Source organism: Triticum urartu, chromosome 2A (assembly GCF_056163025.1).
Source record: "Triticum urartu cultivar PI428250 chromosome 2A, HENAU_Tu73, whole genome shotgun sequence".
Lineage (NCBI taxonomy): Eukaryota > Viridiplantae > Streptophyta > Magnoliopsida > Poales > Poaceae > Triticum > Triticum urartu.
Genome location: NC_141874.1, coordinates 112,999,290 through 113,020,417, shown reverse-complemented (window position 1 = coordinate 113,020,417; position 21,128 = coordinate 112,999,290). Strand labels below are relative to the sequence as shown.

The window sequence follows — 21,128 nt, the reverse complement described above, 5'->3', positions numbered from 1 at the left end:
AGTGGATGTGTGAGTTGGGTTTGTTTGAGTGATTTACTCTTTGTGTTCTTATTGTTCTTCCCCTTTTTCCCTCCAAGTGTGAAAAGATCATGAACTAGGGTTCCACCCTACGTCAAGAAGTTTCATGTACCTTTTCCCCAAGGAGTGGTCCTGGATTATCAAACTCATGAGAGGATGCGCACCACGACAGAGAGTCATGCAAGTTACTGTTGTCAATTTAAATTCCAGTCTTTCAAACTGGACCTTTAGGTAAACACTGATATGAAAATCGGCATGAGTATGAGGTCTTACTCTCACAACCTTATATTTGTGCTTGGTAACTCATCTTGATAATAAACATAGCTCTGGAAGACAACTGTTACGATGTTCTTGCTAAGCATTGAGGTGGGGGATGTGTCGAAATTATGACTTAATCGGCCACAATCTGCATCAAGAGTCAGTTGTCAAACCGATGGACCTTAGCGTCGGGCGAAGTTACCTCGGTTATTAAGAATTACTTCAGACAAGATCATTGGGTGTTTAATCACTGCACCTTATTTATCCCCAAGGAATTTCTTTCTTCTATCGTACTAACCCCTTCTCTCACTACTACTCAGAATAGTGTTCCATGCTTCCTCGCTTCTTACCTCTTACTTGATCAATCTACGGGATCCTAGGTACCTGTAGGGCCTGAGAATGAGAAGAAGACAAAACACAACTCTGTTGCAATCGCAGACATACAAATAATGTCAAATACACAATGTCACTACAATGATCCCGTGCACAAATGCATAGGGTTGCAAGGCCTTGCCTGAGTCCATTGCCTTACAGAATTACTCACACATGGTGATTGGATCGCAAGATGAACTCATTGAAAATGAAATAAAGATGAATGATTTATTGATAATATGTGTTACAGTAGTTGTCAGATGTTATACACCAATTACAAATATGACTAACTTCAAGAGAATGGTTGCGTTGACGAAGGTATGGCGGTGCCTATGGAGATGAGATTGGAAATGGCAGCGGCTAGCATTGGAAGATGTCTTATGGTTCTTTGTTTCACGAATGGTGGCTCCTGTTGAGATTCTAGCATGGACCCCTTGACAGAACTTGATCAGGTAGACATCATGCAGCCAGCGGCGCGTGGTATGAGCGAGCGCCCTCATACCATGCATTGTCTTACACTCTGGATAGCCTGTTGCGTCTCCAATTGAGTTGCCTTCTTCTCCACACTTATTGTTTCTTCCTATATTATGATATTCTTACATATTTGAACTCATTTCCTATGGAAACACATTAAACAAGGGATTTCACAATTTCTTGCATTCATTCCTGCTACTTGTGAGCTGCGTTGGGATTTCCCCGAAGAGGAGGGGATGATGCAGTACAGTAGAGATAAGTATTTCCCTCGGTTATGAAACTAAGGTTATCAATCCAGTATGAGAACTAAGCAATACTATGTAAATAGCACCTACACACAAACAACAAATACTTGCAACCCAACGTGTAGAGGGGTTGTCAATCCCTCAACGGTATTGAGATAGATTAAATGGTATAGGTTTTGATAAATAGATCTAACAATAATACAAAATAAAATAAATAAAAGAAAATTGCAGCAAGGTATTTTTGGTTTTAATATATGATAGAAAATAGACCCGGGGGCCATAGTTTTCACCAGGGCTTCTCTCAAGAAAATAGTATACAGTGGGTAAACAAATTACTGTTGGACAATTGATAGAAAAGCAAATAATAATGATGATATCTAAGGCAATGATCATGTATATAGGCATCACATCCAAAATTAGTAGACCAAAACGATTCTGCATCTACTACTGTTACTCCACACATCGACCGCTATCCAGCATGCATCTAGTGTAGTAAGTTCATGGAAAAACGGAGTGATGCTTTAAGCAAGATGACATGATGTAGACAAGATAAACTCATGTATGAAATAAATCCCATCTTGTTACCCTTAATAGCAATGATACATGCATGTCATGTCTCTTCCTGTCACTGAGGTTGGGCACCGCAAGATCGAACCCATCACAAAGCACCTCTTCCCATGGCAAGATAAATCAATCTAGTTGGCCAAACCAAACCAATAAATTAGAGAAGAAATACGAGGCTATAACAATCATGCATAAAGAGTTTAGAGAAAACCCAAATAATATTCATGGATAGATCTGATCATAAACTCACAATTCATCGGATCCAACAAACGCACCGCAAAAAAGAGTTACATCAAATAGATCTTCAAGAACATCAAGGAGAACATTGTATTGAAGATTAAAAAGAGAGAAGAAGCCATCTAGCTACTAACTACGAACCCGTATGTCTGTGGTAAACTACTCATGCATCATCGGAGGGCCAGCAAGGATGATGAAGGTCCCCTCCGCGATCGTTGCTCCCTTCGGCAGAGTGCCGGAAAAGGCCTCTAGATTGGATCTCGTAGTTCTGGAACTTGCAGTGGCGGAAAAAGTGTTTTGTCGACTCCCCTAGGGTTTTGGGGATTTTAGAATATTTATAGAGCCGGAGGTAGTTCAAGGCAATGCCCATGGGCCCCACTACCCACCAGGGCGCGCCAAAGGCCCCTGGCGCGCCCTGGTGCCTAGTGGGCCCCACAAGCATCTTCTCATGGCCACTAGAAGCTTCCAGGGTTTCTTCTTGCCAGAAAAAATCTTCAAAAAGTTTTGTGGCATTTGGACTTCATTTGGTATTGATATTCTGCAAAGTAGAAAACAAGCAAAAAAAAGTAATTGGCATTGGGCACTAAGTTAATAGGTTAGTCCCAAAAAATGATATAAAGTTGCTAGTAAATGTATATAAGACATCCAGGATTGATAATATAACAGCATGGAACAATAAAAAATTATAGATACGTTGGAGACGTATCAATTAGTCATTAGTATTGATATCGGAATGATTCTTTTAGAAATGCCATGATTATCCGGTTTAAACAATGGTGGAATGAGTGAAAAAATATCGCTCATCACTTTATCTATTTGATTGCTAGCGGATGAAACAGAGAATTCAAGAGATCTTCCACAACAACTCGAGGGTTAATACCTAACTCTCACCCCAAAATTCACATACAAAGCACTAAATCGGAGTAAAATTCTCACCTCTCACTCAAATTGCATACCACCACAAAAAGGTGAACTTAAAAAGGCAAGGTCCATTCCACTCTCCTCCTCTCTCACACACATCGGAAATTTTAGTTCGAGATGCGGGGAAGTCAGATCAATGTGCCGCGGCATACAATCCCCACCCCCTTTTCCTCACACCCGCTCATCGGAGTAACAATGCGAAAAGAAAGTCGCCCCCACCCTGGGAAACAAACACGGCTAGATGTGTGGGGATTGGAGGATGGGTTGCTCACCTACTGCTTCAAGGGAACCCTAGCTGATGGTCTCCACCTACGAGATTCCATCCACGGGAGCCGCCGTGAGAACCTTATGCTGATGGCCACCGCGCGCGAGAGAGAGATCATGGGTGCTTCCTCTCTTGGATTCCCACCAAGTGCAAGGGTTTGTAGAAAGCATCAATTTCCCTTAAGTGGCCTCAAGGTTTATCGAACCAATAGAAGTTTAGTAACACAACCAATGATCAATACCTACACCCACAAATACAAAAGTTCCTTGGTCCCAAGAAAACTAATGAGGTTCTTAGTCTCACTAGCTTTGCTAGTTACAAGGATTAAAAGCACAAGTGTATGGAAGATTTCGTTGCATCGAAAGTAACAACAAGGAATGGAAAAGAGTGTTTGATCAAGGTTGAAAGAATATAGGCAGAATATGTGGACTAGGATCCATAGGTTCATTAGTGGTTTCTCTCCGAAAGAAAGCAAGGTGTGGTGAACAAATTAGCTATAGATGCAGTCAGATAACGGTCATTTTATCCCTAGTGGCAACAACACAATATAAGCCCTTTCCACTTTCTTTCGCTATAGTAAATTACTTGCAATATTAAACCCAACTATCATACGCAACCCCCTCTTGAAGATCACCCCTCAAAACTTGGCCAAGGAAAGAAAGATAGATTTGGGAGAATATATACATAAGAGTTATGTTGCAAAGACACCAAATAGATCTCAAAAAGATTCATGGATAAATTCGATCATAAAGTGACAATTAATCATATCACAGAAAATGCACCAACAGAAACATCAGATGGATCACAATCATGTTGGGCCGCACATCCGATCTTTGTGAGAAACATGGGGGACAAAAACTAACTAGGTACTGTTATGGATCTATAGTCCAATGGAAACTACTCCCACACAATCATGATGGCCGCACAGACACAACACAGCCACACACGCGCACGCGCACACACACACACACACAAAATGCTACTGCACTGCCGCTCGGTCTCCATGACCACATTGATAGGTCTGTCATCAGAATGGTTAGGATTCTCATATGAAATACTCCCTCCGTCCAAAAATACTTGTCGAAGAAATGGTTGTATCTAGACGTATTTTTAGTTCTACATGCATCCACTTTTATCCATTTTCATGACAAGTATTTCTGGACGGAGGGAGTAGTATTTGAGAGCTCTATTAACACACTTAGTATAACTTTGAGTATTAATTACAAAACAAATCATTACAACCCTAGCGGATAAGTTTGAAGACACCGGGCTCGGCGGCAACCGCGCCGCAGCCAACAGGAGGGAACAACCTCCACCGCGGCGCGGAGCCAACCGGATGTAGCGACAGGGACTTGTCAGGCCACGCCGGCCTGGCCGGACCCAAACAGGTCCGGACAGTCCCTGCAGCCACGCTGCAGCACGCCGGCCACCGGAGCCATCACCACCACAGCCACTGCCGCCTCGCCACACCACCAGGGAGCCACGCCATCGCGCCCGGACCCGCAGGCCCACCCAGCCCAGATGGGGCCCGAAAGGCTAGGCCACTTTCTTGGCCGAGCTCCACTCCAAGATCTCTTCCGCGACCCTCCCCGTGGTTGTTGGGGGAGACTTCAACCTTCTTCGCACCCCCGAGGATAAGAACAACTCGCGTGTAGACCTTGCGGAGATTCACCGCTTTAACGACTGGGTAGCAGACCTCGGTCTCCTAGAGCTGGACAGGGTCGGGGCACGATTTACCTGGACCAATAGACAGGTGGCCCTGACCCTTAGTGTGTTGGACCGTGTGTTTGTCTCCCCTAACTGGGAACTCCGATTCCCTTTAGCTTCTCTCCAGGCCATCACACGCATCGGTTCTGACCATGTTCCTCTCCTCTTATCCTCTAGGGATGAGAGACCCTGTCCACCCCCTCGATTCTGCTTTGAGGCCTTCTGGCTCCGGCAGCCAGGTTTTGTGGTTGCCGTCAAGGTTCACTGGGTCTCGGCGTCGGCTGAGCCCCATAGGCAGATGTCGATCCTGGATGAGTGGCACCACCTGTCCAAACGCTCCAGGCAGTTCATGAAAGGTTGGGGTGCTAATATAGGTCGGGACCTTCGGGTCCTGAAAGCCTCCCTCCTTGAGGAGATTCGGGCTTTGGACCTTCAGGAAAACTCTGCGGGGATCTCCGCGGAGGAATGGGCCCATAGGTATAATTTGGAGGATTCCCTCATGGAGATCTATTCCAAGGAGGAGGAATACTGGCGACAGCGTGGGTCTATGAATTGGGTGTTGTTTGGGGACGCTAACACTGCCTATTTCCAGGCCATTGCTAATGGACGTAGACGTCGCTGCTCCATCCCCCTCTTATGGGAGGGTGGACAATTGTTCCAGGATCCCCAGGCAATCCGCTCGTTAGTTGACGACTTTTATAAGTCATTATTTCAGGGGTGCCCTCAGAGTGGTATCGCCCTTGCAGACCACATTTGGTCGACTGGTCAACAGGTCTCCCCGGAAGAAAATGCAGTCCTGCTCGCCCCTTTTGATGCAGCGGAAGTTGAGGCCTCCGTCAAAGCCATGAATCCGGCCTCGGTGCCGGGTCCTGATGGATTGCCGGTCCGCTTTTTTCAGGCTTTCTGGCCAATGGTCAAAGAGATCATCCTTGAGCTGTTCCGTGAGTTCGCTAGGGGAACACTGGACATATCCCGTCTTAACTACGGGATTATCTCCCTGATTCCCAAGGTCCTGGGTGCAGTGGACATTAGGCAATTCCATCCTATCACAGTCCTCAATGTGATATTTAGAATTCTGGCCAAAGGGTACGCCACTAGGGCGGCCCTTATCGCGCCTTGGATTCACCACCCTATCCAATCGGCCTTCACGAAAGGTAGATTTATTCTCGATGGGGTCCTAGTCCTCCATGAGGTGATTCATGAGGTTAAGACGAAACACCTCCGCACGGTGTTCTTCAAAATCGACTTCCATAAAGCTTATGACACAGTCCACTGGTCCTTCCTTCGGGAAGTGTTGCTCAAACGTGGGTTTGATCACCACTCGGTCGCGCGCGTTATGCAGTTGGTCACGAGCGGTCGGACGGCGGTTAACATAAATGGGGAGGTTGGCTCATACTTCTTGACGGGCCAAGGGGTCCGACAGGGGGACCCGATATCCCCCTTTCTATTCAACCTTGTCGTTGATGCCCTCACCTCGATTCTTGACTTAGCCAAGCGCGCCGGCCATATTAGGGGAATTTGTCCCCACCTGGTCGCGAATGGAGGTATGATCCACCTCCAATATGTCGACGACACCATTATGATGGTGGAAGGCTCGAATGAGGATATTCAGAATCTAAAGTTCCTCCTCCTCTGCTTCCAGGAAATGTCGGGCCTCACGATTAATTTCGCCAAGAGTGAGGTGATGGTCATCGGATACTCCCCGATGGAAGCTCAACGAATTGCCAACCGCTTGAACTGCCGTTTGGGAACATTTCCGACCACCTACCTTGGCGTTCCTCTTAGTGACACTCGTCTGCTTGAGAAGGATTTTCGTCCAATAATCGCCAAGCTCCAACCCAGGATGGAGCCCTAGCAGGGGAGGTGGCTGTCCAAAGCCGCTCGAGTGATTCTGATGAACTCCTCCCTTATTAGTCTACTGATGTATATCATGGGATTCTATAGTTTACATGAATCCCTTCACCACGAGGTCACCAAACTCCTCTCCAGATTCTTATGGGCAGGAGAGAACAATAAACAGAAGTATCACATGGTCAAGTAGTCTGAGATCTGCAAGCCGAAAGACCAAGGAGGTCTTGGGGTTATTTCGTCCAAGCGAATGAATATTGCCCTCCTCTCCAAATGGCTTTGGCGGATTCAGACTGCGGAAGGCGGCCTGTGGCTTGAGATTATCCGCGCTAAGTACCTACGCGGGCAGCCACTGGCTTTCGCGTATAGAACTGGTGGCTCCCAATTCTAGCAATCGGTGATTCGTTTGATGCTGATTTTGCGTATTGGGGCCTCCATTAAAATAGGTTTTGGCTCTGGCACCCTATTCTGGCTAGATCGGTGGGCAGGGACCCGCCCCTTTGCGGACCGCTTTTCACGTTGTTCGTGATCTGCGTCCGTCCACAGCTCTCTGTGGCTGTGGCCTTAGCTGACTTGGGGGGCTATTGCCTTTCGCCGTACCTTCGAGGCGATGGAGGCGGTGGAACTTGGGCAATGGGATGAACTGCTCGAGTGTATTGCCCTACACCCCCCCCCCTCCCTAGAACCCGATTCCCTTTCTTGGCACCTCGAGCCAAGTGGCCGCTTCTCAACGAGATCCCTCTATCAGGCGATTGTCCCCACCCCGGGCCCGGTGGAACTCTCGGTGCTCTGTGAAATCAAACTCCCCTTGAAAATCTGCATCTTCCTCTGGCAATGGGTCCGCGGCCGCCTACCCTCGGGTATGGAGGTCCGCAAACGTAATGGCCCAGGGGATGGTCTATGCCCCCATTTGCTTGGTACCGGAAGATTGCAATCGCATCTTCTTCCGGTGTCCGGTGGCTCAATTCCTATGGAGTTGCCTCCGGGAGGTGGTTGGTGGCAACTGGTGCCATGACAACCTCCCGGACTTGTTTGGGGAGGAACTTAGGCTCCCCGGCTCTAGCCGCCCATCCATGTGGGTGGTGTTGGGTACCCTAGCATGGACCCTCTGGTGTAACCGTAATAAGCTAGTCATTGAACGCGTGATTCCTTGGCGTGTGACTGATGCTATCTACAAATTGTGTGGCCTTCTACAGCTTTGGAGACCGCTTAGCAAGCGGAGAGACCGGGGCGCCATCGACATCATCATAGCGGGTCTTCGCTCTTCGGCATCGGCTTTCGCCCCTCCTCCACCACCTCCTCCGCCGCCTCCTGAGCCGGATTAGCTTCGTTTTTTAGCTTCTTTGGGGCTTGTATTGCTGTGCCCCCAGCATGACTATGACTTGATTACTCTCTGTACTGTGATGTTGGATGCTTGGTGCGTTGCTTTATAATATAAAGTGGGGGAAAACCCTTTTTCGTATAGTGGAGATAACATAAGTAGTATTTGTACTTGGGACTCGCAAACATGCTTATGTGGCAGGCAATTAAAAAAGAAAGAGATGGTTATAGTAACATAGATAGATATCATAACATAATAAATGTGGTGCTACTATGTGTCATGCATGGCAATAAATGAGACCATATATGATACTATACACTATAGAGGTAGTAATATAGACTAGTAACATATGCATGTTACTAGTCTAAATTACTCCCCACTATGACCAGCCTAACATACCGGAGGATGCAGCGAGCGGCTACACCTGCAGATGCAGAGTACGCATCTCTTCTCTTCTAGCAGACCTATGAGCTACTCGATTAAACTCTCCCATATTAGCATGTCACTAGATGGATGTTCATCGACAATTATGGATCTGGAGGTGAACATTAGTGGCTAGTTCGTGGCCAAATTGTCCTTGAGTATCAAACGCTATGTTTCCGATTTAACAGTTTGGGACTTGCGAGTGATAGCAGAGTGTGCCCACTTGCACCAGATATATAAAGCACGTACGCCAGGAGCACATTGATGGAAGCGTATCAAAAGAGGAAGAAAGGGACGAAGACACAAGCATTGGTGTTGACCTTAGGAAAACGCCCCATTGGGCTCGCTCGACCAGTCGCACTCTTCCCCGCCTCGGTCGCCCATGGAGGCTGGAGAAATCGGCGGCGCCCTCCTGTTCGTCCTCGCCGCCGTCGCAGCCGTCCTCGCCGCCGTCTCCACTGGCGCCGTCGATTTCAGCCACCCACCCGCGGATACATTACTCTCTCTCACTCCTTTTTGTTGGAGCTGATCGCCAGCTCCTCTTCTTCTTCCTCTACCTCTAGCTTCCTCTCAAAGCTCACGGAAGAACAAAGAACACAGATATTTGGTGGCCGCTGTATCACACAGCCGACGATTTTCTCTTCTTTATATTCTCTCTTGAAAGCAAATATGCGTACAAGTGCTTAAGTAGACTCACGCCCACGCAGCCGGGCCACACACTCGCCCACTAACTGCATGCACGCACCCACTCACACCACTAACTAATGACTTGATCTTCTCCTAGAATCACTCTAGGAACCACATGACCCGGCCACTCATGCAGCAGCAGCTAACAACCTCGGACATGCATACACAGCAGCCTCTCGCCACCGTTCGGCATCTCGCCATGCGCCATATCTCACGGCGCCTCGCATCTCACCTCTTGCATGTTCTCCAAGGCTTCACCTGCTACAACTACCTATATGCATGGACAAGCAAACTAATATGCAGATACATGTGAATCAAGATTAAAAAAGCTAACACTTTTTCGCTGTGACGTGATCTGATTTCGTCGCGGCACCATTTCTTTCTCTCTGCTCTCGTAGTGGGTGGGCAGCTGGACTTCCAGGAGACCATCTCGTGGTTCACCGGCGTCTACAATGGCGCCTCGTACTCGTCTGGGGCGGGGGCCGTGTCGCTGGCGGAGGTGCACGAGCTGTGGGTGCGGGTGCGGGGCCGGGTGATCGCGCCGGCGCTGCAGGTGACGGTGTGGGCGTGCATGGTGATGTCGGTGATGCTCGCGGTAGAGGCCCTGTACAACTGCGTGGTCAGCCTCGGCGTCAAGGCCATCGGCTGGCGACCGGAGTGGCGGTTCAAGTGGGAGCCCCTCGCCGGCGACGAGGAGAAGGGGAGCGCCCACTACCCCATGGTCCTCGTCCAGATACCCATGTACAACGAGCTGGAGGTGATCACAATCTTTTCTTTTGGACCTTGAAGATAGCTTGCCGCATTTCCCGATCAGAATCTTTTATTATTATTATTTCTTTATTGGTATGCAGAAGACCGAAATATTTTGATCTGCCATTGATCTCCTATCAGTTTTGCGTGATTAAATATTCCCGCGTGTTACTAATTTATTTCATGTGGTGGAGCTGCGTGTAGGTGTACAAGCTGTCAATCGGGGCGGCATGTGAGCTCAAGTGGCCAAAGGACAGGATGATCGTCCAAGTGCTGGACAATTCCACCGATCCGTTAATCAAGGTACATTTTGTTTTAAAATATCGATTACGCTGTTGATGTGCACACATGCACATACTCCTACTCATACTATCACGCATACGTACTCACACCACGGCTATTGAAGTATGAACCTCACTTTACGAAACGTGAAACACCGATTACAAAGTAGACTTACATAAGTTCACACTAGTATCACATACTCCCTCCATTCTATAATGTAGCGCGCTTACACTTTTCAAGATTTAACTTTGATCATAAATTAGACTAATAACACATAAATCATTTTACTGAAAAGTTATACCTTTGGAATTTTTCTTTCGAATACGAATTCAAAGATATCTGTCGTAGTCGTCCATGTTGGTTAAATTTATGATCAGTGTTAAATCTTGAAAAGCATGGGTGCACTATATTATGAAGTGAATAACTTGTTTACTCCCACAACGGCCATTGAATATCGTGTCTAAGTTGCAGAGCTTTAAGACCCCCCCCCCCCCCCCCAATGTAAAGGTGCTTAGATGAGGTGCTAAGCATATTAAATGCCTTAGCAACTCAAGTCCACAATGCAAAGGTGCTAAGCTTTTGGGTGCTAAGCTTCGTGCATTTAATTTGTTGTAGACTTAGAATTGTGCTTCCACCTAGGTACACGTACTTAGCGCCGTTTATTCCTGGGGTCACCATACTACTCTCTCTCTTCTTAACTAGCATGTCACATCATATTTTTTGCTTAGTTGACAACCTTAGCACCTGTACAAGGTGGAGCATTGGGAAGGGCCTAAGATTGATGAAGTTATCGTGGACGCCTTGGTATTGAAAGGAATATTACCTCCTACTAAAAGAATCTTCTAAACATCCATTATCGTTTAGCTCTAAAGAATTAAGGCAGGCTTAACTCATCCTGTTTGTATGGCTGCTCCATATACAGGTAGACAGGATAATTGTTGAAGTAAAGATTTCCTTCCGCTGAATAAATTATTTTAAGCACCACTGCCCCTATATACTCTACCACATACATGCATGTTGTAACTTGCCTATTTTATTTTAGAAAAAAATAGGGAACCGAAACACTAACATAGGTTCCCTATTTTAGGGGAACCCCTCCCAAATAAGTGAGTTGAACCTGCTGTTGTTAATAAAGGAGCACATAAATTAGGCCTGGCTCATATGAATTGGTTGTTTCTAGACACATGTCTAACCGATCGGTCACCTCGGGAGCCGTTGGATGGCCCCACACATATTCGTTCGATCAGAGCAGTTGTCATTCTCGTTGCATTGCCCTCTCCCCCCTTCCGAACGGTTGCAACATATCCATGGAGCAAAACCAACAAAAATCCCCCCATGCATTGCTCCTTTGCCCTCACAACATCCTTTGGACTTGGAGAGCTAGCGACCCCATGGCCATCGCCCTCGCTGGCATTGTAGCGCCCATGCACCAGCTCATAGGACCGCACGATCGTGGTCACAGAACCACTCGCCGCCCTAGCTTGCAACATCATCACCCTCACGTCTAGGCTTATTTGGTCCTTAGACACGTGATTTATGTAGCCATAGAATCTTTTCTTATTATTATTGCTTTGGCAGAGTCTTAAACTCAAAACCTCCTAGCTTAGATACCATATGAATTCATGCTCCAGCCAATTCATCTAAAAATTTGAACTGATGGAGAGAGACGGACAATATATTTCAACAATGAGGTCAATGTGCATCTTCCCCTTTGGCCTCGATTGTGTGCACGAGGTGGTCCGCCGGCCTACGGCGAACGGCGTGCGGTTTTGTTCAGGGTTGAGCGAGAGAGCGGAACAAAGGTGGGGTGTGGATGGGTGAATGAGAACGACGCGAGTGTGAAGGAACAAGGCATGGGACTGCATGGGGCACACTGGGCACGTGGCAAGCTCGCATGTTGACCAAGACGAGAGGCGGACCGGACGCCCGATTACAAGCAATTACCAATAAATTTGGATCGAAAGCATTTACCTGTCACCCTCCATAGTATATTCAAAGTTGCTCTTCTTTTGAACAATAGATTGTTGCATGCCATACACACGACAAAAAAATCATTTGATATTTCATAAAGGTTCATTTCGGGGAAAGGTGAAGCCTGTTTTAGTAGAGAGTTTAGGCAATATAATGATGCATAAACGAGGATAACAGGTTTTCAACTCTCTTTAGGGTTGAGATACTAATTGACATGCCTGGTGGTATATGTGCTACGCTCGCTATTCACAGCGAGCGGTAGTCTTTTTATACTTACAATTATGCCTTCTATAAAGCTATGATACGTCTAGACGTATTCCAAAAAAAATACTAATTGACATATACCTTAAGATAAAGAAGGGGTGGCCTCCCAAACAAATGTCTGTTAGTGTAGTAAGCAGGCAGACCTCACCTTAACAGTGACAATCGAATCTGTATCATCCCCCACTAGATTTATACAGTATAATGTTATCCAATTACAACAAAGACCATTTGTGGCGGCATAGCAACAACACAAAACCTTTCCTGACAAGTTCTTCAATTGCAAGCGGAGACCTTGGCACATGCTGACTTGTCAAGCTGCTCCAGTTTCGCAGTTCAGTCAATTGTAGAATGTGCCATGCTAAGAGCAACTTTAATGGGGCGATCCATTTTGTTCGCGACCGTCCATTTGGGCCAGCATGGACAAAAAGCCGGCTCAACCGCCGACCTAAACGGATGCGCGCCCGCTTTCGTCCGCCTGCCGACCTATTCCCGGTCCATTTTTGAGCCTGATTTGCGTCGGCGCGGACAAAAGACGGACGCGCGCGCTCGTGCTTGCCCTCTTTCCTCACCTGGCCCGCTGTCAGTGGCACTGTGGATTAACACCCCTCGCCCGCCTGCTACGTCGCCGACGCCGCCGGCCATTTTTTCAGTACATAGATAGTTCTAGCGTACACAGATAAAAGAAAAAGACCACTACTCGTCGCTTTCTGACTCCGACTCGGTAATGTCCTCCTCCGACGTCTGAAGGTAAGCGTCAGCAAGCTGCTCGTCTTCAAAGTCCCAACCCGACGTTTCTCGTAGCTTCAGTTTCAATTGAGCTGTCTGCTTCCGCGAACGCTTGTCCTCCCGATAGGCGGCTCGCTCCCTCCTCCTCGCGTCCCTCTCCGATCTCAATTGCTTGTAGAACTGGCGCTCGTCGACGATGTCCTGGGGGAAGCCTCCGCGCCACACACCAAGGCTTCTACGTCCTTCTCTGCGATGGCGAGGCGACGCTGCCGCCTCTGGTGGACACGACGATCCTCGTCGGTGAAAAGCCGCGGGAGAGGCGCCAGATCCTGCGCCCGCTGGCTCGACACGTTGGGAAAATTCATATCCCGACAAGGCCTCAGGAGGCGCCACGCCGCCGCGTTGTGCGCGCGGGCCGCCTCCTCTGCGGTGTCGAAGGTGCCAAGGACGAGACGTTTCTCGCAAAACCAGATCTCGGAGGAGAAAGCGCCGGAGCGGCGCTCGCGAACTCTGCAAAAATCCGAAGCGCCCAGGCGGTGGATCGACATGGTGGATCAGAGGCGGCGAGAGTGGGCGGTGGACAGAGTGTGGAGGGAGCGCCTTCTTTATAACGAGCTCCTCCTCGCCTTCTTTATAACGAGCGCCGGCCGCGGCGCGCGCGCGAACCTTTTTCGCACGCTGGAGCGCCAAAACCAGCATGCGCTAGGCCGCTTTCCCCCGCGCGCGCGAACCTTTCCCGCGCTCCAGACGGCATGATCTTAAACGCGCGCGGTCATGAAATGGGTCGGCCCGTTAGGCGCACTGTCGACCCAAAACTAAAAGAGGGCGGACGGCGGGCGGGCGGCCGACCCAAACAGACAAAAACCGAATAAAAATGCCGTCCGTTTGGGTCGGCCCGTTGGAGTTGCTCTAAGATGCGCTTCTAGACTGAACTATGTGGCACCGAATTTGCAGTCTATGCTGATTGCTTTCTTCTTTCTGCAGAATTTGGTGGAGCTTGAATGCGAAACCTGGGTGACCAAGGGTCTGAACATTAAGTACGCCCCAAGAAGCGGCCAGAAGGGGTTCAAAGCAGGAGCCCTGAAGAAGGGAATGGAATGTGACTATGCCAGGCAGTGTGAATATGTTGCCATATTTGATGCTGATTTCCAGCCTGAACCAGACTTCCTTCTCAGAACAATCCCGTTCTTCGTGCACAATCCAAAAGTTGCTCTTGTTCAAGCTCGGTGGTCCTTCGGTAAACACTCCCATTTCCTATTAGCTCTGGAGCATTCCTCTTTCCAGCTTTCCAGCTGCAAGTCTATCACAAGGCAGTTTTCATTAGGTCATGAAATGGAAACTGCATTATAATTTATTTCATCCTATATGTTTGCACTTGTCATATATGCTTCAAATATTTCAGAACATCATCAGTTCACCACAAAGAAAATGTAGACCTCATTCGAAAAATTTACGGAAGCACTGTTTTCAAAACCAAACGGAACTATGCATGTAATAAATAAAAACTTGATTCTGTCATGCAAAAGAAACGTTGCATTCCATGATCATCTAAAGCATGCTCACCTTATCTTGTCTTATCGTTCATGCGGCGCTGGAAACGAGGTACAGAGACAATTCCAAGAAATTTGGCATGCAAAATAGTGCTAATGTACCACTCCGCAAACATGATGGTGTTTTATTGCTCTGATTGAATTGATCGATTCTTAATTGACAGAATTTTGCAGTGAATGGCACCGTGAGCCTGTTGACGAGGATACAAAAGATGTTCTTCGATTACCATTTCAAAGTTGAGCAAGAAGCAGGATCAGCAACCTTTGCCTTCTTCAGCTTCAATGGTACACATTTTTACAACTTACGGATTCTAAGCCACAAAGAAAAAGACAAAAACCTCTAGAACATAGATTTGAAAATAAATGATTGTCTCAAGGAATTTCTGTTGTAAACCAAGGAACCGCTGGAGTGTGGCGTACAGCAGCCATCAAAGAGGCAGGAGGTTGGAAGGACCGCACTACAGTTGAAGACATGGACTTGGCAATTCGAGCCACCCTAAAGGGTTGGAAATTTATATATGTCGGGGATATCAGAGTGAGTAGATTTTATACCACAACAATTTTGTTGAAAGTATAATAGTTTGATGCAATCAATTGACTGTGCAAATACAATGCAGGTTAAGAGTGAATTGCCATCCAGTTACAAGGCCTACTGTCGACAGCAATTCCGGTGGGCTTGTGGTGGTGCAAATTTATTCTGAAAAGTAGCAATAGATATTTTGACTTCTAAGGTAGGGTTCTTTTCTCCCTCATCGGCTCTAAAACAAAATACTTAAAGAAAACTGAAAATTATCCCTCCCATTGTTGTTTCATTAGGATGTGTCTGTCGTCAAGAAGTTTTATATGCTCTATAGCTTCTTATTTGTTCGGAGAGTTGTGGCCCCTGCTGTCGCATGTATTCTCTCAAATATCATAGTTCCATTATCAGTCATGATCCCAGAACTATACCTACCAGTCTGGGGCGTCGCATATATTCCCGCGGTACTTCTAGTGGTAACAGCCATAAGAAATCCAAAGTAAGTTTCTCAAGATGTGCTTTCATTTACAATCTGATATTACTCATATCCGCTTCTCCACATACAAAAAATTTAATGTCCTTAAAACCAACTCTGCAGAAATATACACCTTCTGCCATTTTGGATTTTGTTTGAGAGTGTGATGACAATACACCGCACGAGAGCTGCACTGGTTGGTCTATTCGAATTCTCAGAGTTTAATGAGTGGTTCGTGAGAAAGAAGACAGGGAACAATTTTGAAGATAACAAGGTTCCCTTGCTTCAGAAAACCAGAAAAAGATTAAGAGACAGGTAAACCTCTGAGTCAAGGTTATGGGCAATCTTACTATAAGATATACTATACGCTAGACTGTAACTGACATCATATTTTTCTTGCAGGGTTAATTTTCCTGAGATTCTGTTTTCAGCGTTTCTTTTCTTCTGTGCATCGTACAACCTTGTATTCCCTGGCAAGACTAGCTACTATTTTAATCTCTATTTGCAAGGATTAGCATTTGCATTTCTAGGGCTAAACTTCACTGGCACTTGCACTTGCTTTCAATGACAACACCTAAACTGTACGAAGTGCTGTTACACAGTTTGTTTATGAGCATAAGAGCCTCAAACATTTCAGATGTGATAGCCTTAGATGCATAAGAGCTTCAAACGTTTCACCCATAATCAGTAACTTTTATTTGTGAACTAACTTCAGCTTCAAACATTTCACCCATAATCAGTAAGTAGGGTGTGCCTTTGTAATTTAACGAGGACGGGCTGTACCAGCACGACACTTGCAAATCGCAAACACGAACAAATAATCCTAGCTTTGGATTTTCCCCTTAGCCGCAACATTAATATTCCTGAGTTCAGATCATTATATAGACTCAAGTATACCTTGCAGATTAAACTACATTAAATATTCTCATCTTTGTCCATCTGTTTGAACTCTGCCTTCCCGTGAGTAAAGAAAATGAGTCAAACAATTCATCGAACACTTGGAGTGCATTGTACAATAGAAAGAAATAAGTTGGATTCAGACCGGCAGAAGAAAGAACCTGATGAGAGAAAAGGCGTCGTTGGGTGGACAGAGCAGCTGCAGCACCATGTCGATCATGCCGTCGTCGAAGCCATTGGTGGACATGGTCAGGTCCGGCCGCCTGCAGTACATGTGTGGTGTGTGTCTCTCCATGTAGCTGGTCCTATGCTATGCTTGCACGATACATCATACATATCATCTTCCTCTGCCGCCTCGATGGTTCGGCATAGTGTCAGGACCGAGCTATAATTTCAGATCACAACCTGAGAAACATTAGGGAGAAAATGGGGAAAACTCGCCGAGATCTAAGGTGTTTGTATTAGCTATATGTTTACTTAGCCATCACGGCAATTCTCACAGAAGATTCTCTTTCAAGACAGCCACAACCCGGCTGCTTTAATAGGTGGAGAGAGTGCTGGCAACAGCCAGAAAAGTAACAGTAACGGCAATGAAACGGTACAGTAAAATCTAACGGCTAGCGACGCACACTGGAGAGGTGAGGAGCGATCTCAGCCATCCAACTACTGAACCTAACTGTTACACTATCTGAAGATATAACTGCAACCACAGCGAGCCTGACATTGCCCCCTCCTTGAGTTTTGACGTGACCTCACGACGATACTGCTGCTTCATGCCATGCTCTTATAGTGTTGTTGAAGAACTCCGGAAATGTATACTTGATAAAATCCGCGTCTTCCCAAGTTGCATCTTCCGATGACAAGTTGATCCATTTGATACGCCATTGCACCACTGGCATATTTTGTCGAGGAACTTGTCGAACCTCTAAAACTTCCTCTGGTCCCATTTTCACTGTTCCATCCTGGTTGACAAGTGGTAGATTAGGATCGGGTATTGATTTATCCCCAATGTGTTTCTTTAACTGGCTGACATGAAACACCGGATGTATTTGAACTCCACTAGGCAACTGCAATTTATAAGCTGCATTGCCCACTCTCTGAATGACCAAGAAAGGACCATAATATTTGTTTTGTAACTTCAAAGCACCTCTGAATCCAAATGCTGCTAATCTGTAAGGAGCCATTTTTAAGTAAACTGGGTCCCCAACTTGGAAACTCCTCTCAATTCTCTTAGTATCAGCAAACTTCTTCATTCTGTTTTGTGCTAGCACCAGATTGTCTTTGAGTTGCTGTAAAATCTGTTGTTTGGCAGATAGGAAATCCTGTGCTTCTTCATCTTCAGGTCCAGGTATTGCCAACTCTGAGATGAGGGGAGGAGGGAATCCATACAAGGCTTGGAAGGGGGACATTTGAATAGCAGTGTGGTAAGTAGAATTATACCAGAATTCTGCCAGAGAGAGCCAGGATAACCACTTTGTAGGAGCAGAGGTAGTCATGCATCTCAGATAAGTCTCCGGACATTGATTAACACGCTCAGTCTGGCCGTCAGTTTGAGGGTGATAGGCAGAACTGTATCTGAGGTCCACTTTTAATGCAGAAAAGATGTCTTTCCAGAGTTTGCTGGTAAAGATTCTATCCCTGTCAGATATAATGAGTTTGGCAGGACCATGCAGTCTAATTATAGTGTCCACAAATGCTTGAGCCACACTCATAACTGAATAAGGATGAGACAGTGGTATGAAGTGAGAATATTTTGTAAACCTATCCACTACTACCAGTATCACATCCTTCCCTTGAGATTTGGGCAAACCCTCAATAAAATCCATTGAGATGTGATGCCAAGCCATATCAGCAATAGGCAGAGGTTCTAGCAGTCCAGGTTGCAAGCAGTTCTCATGCTTGGCTCTCTGACAAACAGGACAGGAAGCAATGAAGGCTTCTACAGCTGCCTTGAGGCCAGGCCAGTAGAAAATGCCTTTCACTCTGTGATAGGTTGCTCTCCTCCCTTAATGACCTCCTACGGGAGAATTGTGCAAGGCTGCAAGTAATTTTTGCTGCAGTTCAGGTGAGTTGCCCACAATTTTTTTTCCCTTGTATCTTATAATTCCAGCTGCAAGAGAGTAATCTGGTAATGTATTACTCCCTTGAAGAAGTAGTTTTTCCAGTAACTGCAAACTGTGGGGTCTTGTTGATAACTTGCCAGTAGATCTTCTGCCCAAGTAGGAGTAACTGCAGAAATAGCCATACATTTAGGAAGAACTCTAGATAGTGCATCAGCTACCTTGTTTTGAATGCCTTTTTTATACTGAATAGTGAGGTTGAACTCCAGCAACTTCATCATTAGTTTGTGCTGCACCCCTTCAGTGATTTTCTGATCAGTTATGAATTTTAGGGATTGTTGGTCAGTTTTAATGATCAACTCTTTCCCTAACAAGTAGTGTCTCCATCTTTTTAATGCCTCCAAAATAGCCAGGGCTTCTTTTTCATATGTGGACATAGCAGCATTTCTAGGGCATAGGGATGCACTATAATAAGATATTGGCCTGCCCTGTTGCATCAGAACAGCTCCAATTCCCTTCCCTGAAGCATCAGTTTCCAGAATAAATGGCTGAGAAAAATCTGGCAAGGACAATACAGGAGCAGATGTTAAGGCTTGTTTGAGTTGTTGGAAGGCTTGTGTATGTTCAGATAACCAGTGGAAATTCCCCTTTTTGAGCAGATCATGCAGAGGTCTGTAAATAACTCCATATCCTTTTATGAATCTTCTATAATACCCAGCCAAACCCAGAAAACTTCTAAGCTTTGAGATATTCTCAGGTATTGGTCACTCAGCTATAGCAAAAATCTTTTGTGGGTCAGTGGCCACTCCATTTGCAGATATGACATGTCCCAAATATTCCACTTGTGGGGCTGCAAAAACACACTTGCACAGTTTGGCAAACAGTTGATGTTCTCTTAAAAGTTCCAACACCAACTTTATATATTCCAAGTGTTCCTTGAAGGTTTTGCTGAAGATTAAAATATCATCAAAGAACACTAACACAAATTTCCTCAAATAAGGTGCAAATATGGTGTTCATTAATTCCTGAAATGTGCCAGGAGCATTTGACAGGCCAAATGGCATTACCAGAAATTCAAAATGCCCCAGGAATGTTCTGAATGCAGTCTTGTGTATATCCTCAGGTGACATTCTGATTTGGTGATATCTAGACCTCAAATCCAGTTTGGTGAAGTAATTTGCTCCATGCAGTTCATCCAAAAGGTCCTCTATAACAGGTATGGGGAACTTGTTCTTAATTGTCAGAGAATTCAGTTTCTTGTAATCTGTGCAGAGCCTCATTGATCCATCCTTCTTCACTAAAATTATAGGAGCTGCAAAAGGACTTTGACTGTGTCTGATGAGGTGTGCAGCCAGTAACTTCTTGATATGTTTCTCCATTTCTCTTTTTTGGTTTTGGGGCACCCTGTAAGGTCTAACTTGTGGTGGAGTAGCACCTTCCACTAAAGGAATTGTGTGGTCCAGGGCTCTATGAGGAGGAAGGGTTTTAGGCTCCTCAAAAAGGTCAGCATACTCCAACAATAATTTCTGTATTTGTGGGGGAATTTTAAATCCTCTGGTGATTCCATAAGTATATTATTTATTTGGCACAAGAAAACTCCAGGCCCCTTTTCCAACAGTTTCTTCACTTTCTTAACAGGTACTTCTTTGACACTAGCTGGAGTAGTGAACACTGCTGTAGATACTGTTTGTTTTCCTCCATGTGTAAAACTGAACTGTTTTGCAGGAATGTCAAAAGAAACAGGGCTGACTGCAGTAAACCAATCATACCCCAGTATTGCATCATGACTTGGTAGTGCTAGGGTTCTAAAATTGTGTGAGAGTGTCATTTTAGAAATTTGAAACTGACAGTTAGGGACAACTGCAGTAGATATTAATATGCCCCCACCAGCAACTGCAATTCTTCTAGGCTTGACAGGCAATAAGTTGCAGTTTGCTTTAACTGCAAAATCTTGATTTATGAAAGAGGTTGTGCTGCCTGAATCCAACAATGTCACTGCTCTTTTTCCATTTATATGGATGATGACTGTAGGTGTTGGCACTGCCAGTTGCTGTCCCATTGCAAAGGCAGATATAAACATAGCTTGATCACCTTCACTCACTTGTTCTGCCTGCTCTTCTAACAATGGTTCCTCAATGTCATATGTTACTGGCTCTTCATGTTCTTGCTGCATTGCCTGGACATTAGGTATTAATTTGCATTTATGCCCATGTACCCATTTGTCCCCACATCTCTAGCATTCTCCCACTTTCCTAATTTTCTGAGCAGTATTTGTTGGAAGTTCAGTATGTCTGAT

At 45.9% G+C, this 21,128-nt stretch overlaps 1 protein-coding gene across 1 annotated transcript; it reads left to right on the top strand.

Moving 5' to 3' along the window:
* The first annotated feature begins 8,940 nt into the window (after positions 1–8,940).
* On the top strand, positions 8,941–16,513 carry LOC125541196 (putative glucomannan 4-beta-mannosyltransferase 7). Its single transcript, XM_087543416.1, is given in 10 exon segments — positions 8,941–9,139; positions 9,734–10,097; positions 10,295–10,393; positions 14,318–14,570; positions 15,058–15,168; positions 15,282–15,418; positions 15,501–15,614; positions 15,700–15,899; positions 15,999–16,190; positions 16,278–16,513. Coding segments are annotated over 10 exon segments (1,740 nt in total). The 5' UTR covers positions 8,941–9,035; the 3' UTR covers positions 16,444–16,513.
* The last annotated feature ends 4,615 nt before the right edge of the window (positions 16,514–21,128 follow it).